General features: G+C 43.7%; 1 protein-coding gene across 1 annotated transcript in view; it reads right to left on the bottom strand.

Moving 5' to 3' along the window:
• The window catches only part of lyl1 (LYL1 basic helix-loop-helix family member), a 6,590-nt gene extending 334 nt beyond the window's left edge, over positions 1-6,256 (bottom strand). The window contains 5 exon segments of the mRNA XM_068727459.1: positions 1-459; positions 462-836; positions 1,507-1,604; positions 3,090-4,539; positions 5,745-6,256. The exon segment at positions 1-459 is cut by the window's left edge and continues 334 nt beyond it. Coding sequence (XP_068583560.1) covers positions 311-459; positions 462-836; positions 1,507-1,604; positions 3,090-3,856 — 1,389 coding nt within the window. The 5' untranslated portion in view covers positions 3,857-4,539; positions 5,745-6,256 and the 3' untranslated portion in view covers positions 1-310.
• Positions 6,257-6,518: the final 262 nt, after the last annotated feature.

Raw genomic sequence — 6,518 nt, 5'->3', positions numbered from 1 at the left:
AATGTTTGACAAAGGAACATTGTCACCTTATTTGGATATAAAACGTGTTTCTGTTTGGATGTTCTGTGATGTTTCGTGCCTCTCAGCTTGCCCCACAGCACAGATACACTTGTAAAAGACAAAAGACATCGAGACAGTTAAAACTACAAAATTGTCTCCAACACCCCCCCCCCCCGCCCTTTTACTTCTTTCCCTACTTGAAGGTTGAAGAATCACACTTGTTCCTCAAACACTTTTGGTATCTGGCGATGATAGTGTGTCCTGTCTGTCACCGTGACAGTTACACATCTTCGTTCGCCGTCTTCTGGTGTCACCGCTCGTCATTTGTGGCTGCCACCATCCTTATCTGATCCCTGACCTTTCCCAGAATGCCATGAGTCACCAAAGAGGTCTTAGCCCCGAAGCTCTCCTCACTGTCCGTGTCGCCATAGCAACTGGATGTTGCCGGGGAGTTAGCAGAGCAATGACCGAGTCAGTCGAGTCCCTGTCTCTGTGGACTGTCGCGGGACGGGCTGAGGATGGCGGGCCGGCGTGGGACGGAGGAGGACTGTTGCACTGACAAAGATGGTTCTGTTTGTTACTGTCCAGCCCAGCCGCGGTGCTCTCGTCCTCAGCCGAGTCCCTGCTCTTGTCCTGTGCCTGGTCACTCAGCAGCGTGACCAGGAAGTTGATGTACTTGACAGCCAGGCGGAGGATCTCGTTCTTGCTGAGCTTCTTGTCGGGTGGATGCGTGGGAATGAGTTTCCTCAGCTCAGAGAAAGCCCCGTTCACGTTTTGCTGTCGCCAGCGCTCGCGGCTGTTGGTGAAGACACGCCGAGCGATTTTCTGAGGAGGGCCTGTTAGACACACATAATCACTGTCTGAGTGTGCAGGGCCTTAAAGGACATAAGAAGAAGTTAATATGTATAATTATTGTCAACAAATCCCATAAAAAGAATAACAATGAAATCCCACTAACAAGTCTTGTGTGGCCAAAGCCTGGTATATCGTATTCAAAACACATCAATGAGCCACACTGTTTTACTAGTACAACTTCATTCATTACGGTGAACATGGACACTTTAGTTTGTTTTGAGTCAATCCCACATACAGTATACCGCCTTGCTGCTGTGGATACTCACTAGAGCACCAAATGTGTATTAATCCACCGCTGAAAATAGTCCCCCAAAAAATTAATTACTACAGTGCCCTGCTGTTTTAGGTAATGACTTAACTTTGAAAACAACTTTAATATGTATCTATGACCTGTCTTGAGTGAAAACAATGGGCTTTGGACTGAAAGGATTGTATTGAGATGTACTGACACATCGTTGCTGTCAGTTTTTTGATAAGACTTGTTGACAATGAGGCAAACACAGAACATCTACAACCTTATCTTTTAAATATATTGGATATTAACCTTCTCCACGACGTGAGCAGCAATTACATCAATACAATTTCAAACATGCAAACATTCACATATTGATATTGATGTCTCATTCTGTATTTGGTCACACAGAAACTCACAATCATTGATTTCCAACTCAAAGTGTGACGAGGGTCTTCTCTTGATGCGGCTGCTGCTGATGACGCCATAGCTTCCTCCCGAGGGACTCAGGTAAGAACTAGAGATAAAAACACGGCAAAATGTGGCATTTTTGTAACTGCTTTCGCAATCAAGTGCAGCTAAATATATATAAAACATTTTTACAATGTTAAGTCGCTCCAGCATTTCTGTCCTTAAAAAGACAGAAATCTCGGGGAGTGGGAGAAGAAGATGGTGGAAGCCATTAACTGCGGTGTGATTATGTTGGTGGCGTTGATTGAGTGTGCATGCAGAGTTTTAGCCCAGTCTCATTAAGTCTGCTTACTAGCTGATTCTACTTCAGGGGGATGAAATAGATCAATGCTTCCTGCTACAAACAGACCAGAGAGAAGTCTGCAGGGAATCCTATTCCCAGACCTGCATGACAGATGGTGAAACCTTAGATCTAGGAAACATTTTTTGAATATTCACATAGCTGATACTTCTTTGTTACGGAAAGAAACTGTGAGGAAAATCTTTTTTTTGGAGTAGAGAATAGATGCACAGTATGAGGGCTCTGATAAAGTCTGCAAATGAGTGCCTTTCTTCATGAGAGTAAGCAAAGAGTTGCCAACTCTACAAGCCCCAAAAAAGCTTTAAGAGGTCTGTTTTGTAGTGTTTTGTCGGATCGGCGTCTAAATTTAGCTGCAATTAAAAGTAAAATTATTGTTTCAAAAGTGATATCTTTTTTTTTGTTTGCTACTAAATGCACACAGAAAACATTCCATGGTGCAACTCGTGGTCAGCGACCAAATGTCCTGATGAGTAAATTTAGCGTGAGAAATGTGAGGTCCCTTCATAGCAGCACACATCCTGCTGTCAGTTTTGCATAACTGCAGCGTAGCCACAATTAATCACCATGGGAAGTCGTGAAATCCAAGCAGTTGAGGTTTCATATGAAACGGGAAATTGTTACCAACGAGGTGGTATCATCATCGCTAGTGTCTCAGGAAAGCATATTTTGGTAGGTCCACACCTGTTTGCATTCTCTGATGAAAAGGATGTGAAGGAGCATGGGACATTTGTGTGTCTTTGATTTAATCTACTGTTTGATGTTTCATAAGTTACATTAAAATATTTTCCATTTTTATTTAATATACTATTTGATGTTTCATAAGTTATATTATAATATTTTCCGTCATTCAGAAATCCTTACAGGATCAAATGCAACCTCCAGAAGTATTTAACCTAACAAGATGATTTAATACACACCTGCTCATAACATTTGTCTATCGGTGTTGTCTGCTAATGCTGTGGTTCCCAACCTTGGGGTCGGGACCCCTCAAAGGGGTCACAAGATAAAAATGAGGATTTGCAAGATGATTGACTCAATAGGGAAGACGTAAAAATATATTTTTTTTGTTGATGGTTTTCTGACTTTTCTTTTTTTCAAATTAAGAAATAGAAAACTTTTCTTCTTTGTGTCCCCAAAATTATTCAAATGAAACAATCTGAGACAGGAAATCCACACCGGTCAGCTTTCACTGATGAGAGTCTGAAGCAATCCATATCTACCGTATCTCACCTGGTGAAGAAGGGGTGTGCAGACAGGTACTGCTGAGGCAACAGGGGTCCTGGGGAGGGAGCTGAGGGGCCCCCAGAAGCTACAGAAGATCCAGAAGCTCCAGGGCTGGCCATGGGCAAACAGGCCCGCTGACAGCGGCGAAGGTCCCCGTGGGGCCCATGTAGGAGGTTGGGTATTGGGTGGAGGGCAGTCAAAGGTGTATTGGGGAGCGGGAGAGGAGGTTTGCTGTGACCGAGGCTGATGACTGGAATGTGTGGAGGAAGAGGAGAGGATGATGAGCATGAAGGGAAGGAGGCGGTGGAGCTTGGACGCGGTACAGGGCATGTGGAGGTCCTGGCTGGCGCCGGGAGGAGCGGAGGCGGAGAGGAAAGAGTTGGGGACCCGTTGACAGAGACAGCAGGGGCTGAGGTGCTCTTTGGTCCTCCTCGCTTCTCCTCCTCCTCCCCGGTCTCCATGACGATGGGCTCAGGTGCAGCAGCTGAGTCTGCGTGGTGACCGGTTAATGCCGTCGTCGTGGCAATGGGGGACTGAATCGAGCCAGAAGAGGGGACATCCATGTGTCCCTTGTGTCCTGTCTTGTTAGCGGGACACGGGCTGCTGATGGCGTCCGAGGATGCCAAAGTCTTGTTGTGGAGGGGACTGTGCTGCTCTACGGAGGCGCAGGATGGGGAGGAGGCGGAGGATGAAGAGGATGAGGAGGAGGAGGAGTGGCGAGGTAGGGCGGGGGGTGAAGCAGGTGGGCCGGTGGAGTTCAGCTTCTCCATCATGGTGGTGAGTTAGTGCCAGCGAGTAAGTCAGCGTGTCTTTTGTTTGAGTGTGAGTCAGTAACGTGCTTGTGTGTACCACCTGCAGCTCGTCCTACACAACTCTTTACACCTTTTCTAAACGTGTCTTTCCTTGAAACCCTTTATTTCTTTCTCCTTTGTTCCACTTTCCAGCAGATTCCGCAATATTTTGCTGCTCTTCCTCAATACATTTTTGTTTTTGCCAACCTGAAGTCCTTCAGTTATTGTTGCCAGGGTTAATGTGCGAGTCGTCAGTTTAGACTAAATGTGCTACAGCTGCCCTCTGATCCAGCCTTATTATCCATCATTCCCGCCGCTGCTGGCTGTGTGTAAACGTGAGCCTGGATTCATTCCCTCAATTCCATGTCTCAGAGGGTGCCAATGAACGAACTGTTGCAGTCCTTGCAGTTTTTAAAGGGGGGCTTCTCCTGCAGTATCACCTGCAGGTGCAGCGTGGAGCCGGGGTGGGTGTCGCGGTCTGATTTTGAGTGGATTTTTCTCACAGAGCATCCTGAGCAGTAGATTCTAGGTTGTGAATGTGAAGTCTCTAGTGGCTGCTCTCAATGAGTCTGTCTGTCTGTGTGTATTTTGAGGATGTGAGTCAAAATCCTTTTCAGCATTCAAAATGCCCCAGATCCCCGAAGACTGGATTGATATCAAAGAGTCTGTTGAACAAAGAAAAACACACTCTGGTAAATATATGGATATGAAAATGTGCTAAAAGGTCATAATTTGCAGATAAGCGGCACTAGAGCTCGTACTAAAATGTCAGGAGTAGTTGTTGTTGTTTGTGGTTTCCTCAGTGGAAGCTGGTCCACAGATTTCATCACACACTACTGCCCTGATGTTAAAATGCTGGATATGAAGTGAATTCACTATTTGAAGTCCACTTCTTCACAGAGTGAGACGTTTGTTGTCACTGAGCTGACAGGCATAATGCCCTTATGATTTCTCAGGTTTTGCAATCGCAAGTGTTCCTGTTTTGTCTTTTTCTGGTGGTCATGGCCTTATTTTGGACAGTTCCCTCTTTCACAATGATGCTCTCAAAGTTAGTTTTTTATCATTTTATTTTGCAGCAGTGTTATATTTACTGTCGTTTAAATATCTCGGTGGGAAGAACCCTTAGAGAAGCTACACAGAAACAACCAGATTCATGTTTAAAACGTTTCACTGTAAAATACTTTGACTAAAAACATAATTAGCTGCACACTTAAGTAAGATAATTAATTTTGCTGTGGTAGCCAAGAAACAAAACCGCTCTTCTCATATAGTGTATTTGTAGCATATTTTAATTAATAATGTTTAATACAGCCATTGATTTTTAGTCAAGTCTGTAGGTATGTTTCTGCACACCGAGCTGTGTAATAGTTTGTATCAAAAAATCCTAAAATATAATATCTTTGATATTTTTGAGAAAATTTTAATTCATGAAAATAATCTTTATGAGTTGTTTTATTTCACTAGATTTTGTATGTATCCAATATATGTTTTTGTCTTTCTGTTTCTTTCTATATCATGCTTCATATTATTGTTTGAGCCAAATACACAATATATTGGATTTTTACAAAAAACTATATAGTTCAGCTTTTAACAGAAGATTTGTAAAGATAAACCATCATTTCTATCTCCATCTATTTACCACAAAACTACCAAATTTTAATTACCAGTTTTCAACAATGTTACTAAAAGTACACACCTTATATGGCTCATGTGACAGAAACGTATTATTATTTATACAATTATTTAAAAAATATAAGATATACACACACACACATATATATATGCAATTGTTAGAGGCTGCGAACCTCAGTCATGCATACAAAAATCAACATATAAAATAAAAAAGAAGACACATTAAATAAGTACTCACAGATACATTATGACATCCAGTGTGGCTCGTCTGTCTGTCATACAAAATCCATCAGAGTTTAAGCGATCTAAGAACGCACATGTTGTATCTCCTCAGCGTTTAAGGCCCTCCTCCTCCTCCTCCTTCTTCAGGTCGCTCACACTCCACTGCAGCCTGTCAGTGTCTGAGGTCAGAGCTGTCTGACACCATATAAAACACTCCTCAGAAAAAAATAAAATAATAAAGTTCCAAATATTCACGAAGAAATTAAGTTTGATTAGATTGTACAAACGCACATATTTATTTTTCGTTGAGAAGTTGCTCCTTAGAACGAAGACGCATTCAAAGTGTGGAGATGTTCTCTGCCTCCCCCTCTGTCCATATGTCATTCTCACCCCTCTCTCTCTCTCTCTCTCTCTCTCTCTCTCTCTCTCTCTCTCTCTCTCTCTCTCTCTCTCTCTCTCTCTCTTTCACTGTCCTGTCTATCTCTTCCTTCTCTCACTCTCCTCGCCAAGGAGACACAATGCTTTTGCTGGTTGCCAGTCAGGAGAGCTCTGGAACTGGCGAGTGTGAGGTGGGAGAGAGGGGGAGAGAGAGAGAGAGAGAGAGAGAGAGAGAGAGAGAGAGAGAGAGAGAGAGAGAGGGAGAGGGAGAGGGAGAAGGGGGGGGGGGGAGCCATGTTGCAAGGAGAGTTTTCCGCTCCCTGCTGGACAAGAGGATGTGCTAGTAGAATATGGTGGCTGCTGATAAGAGCCTCAAAAGCTGCCTGTGGCCTGTAGATAAGGAACCTCCACC

The sequence above is a fragment of the Cebidichthys violaceus genome, unplaced genomic scaffold, assembly GCF_023349555.1.
Source record: "Cebidichthys violaceus isolate CVI_PGR_0920_01 unplaced genomic scaffold, fCebVio1.0.p SCAF_4, whole genome shotgun sequence".
Lineage (NCBI taxonomy): Eukaryota > Metazoa > Chordata > Actinopteri > Perciformes > Stichaeidae > Cebidichthys > Cebidichthys violaceus.
This window is presented reverse-complemented; position numbering and strand designations above follow the sequence as displayed.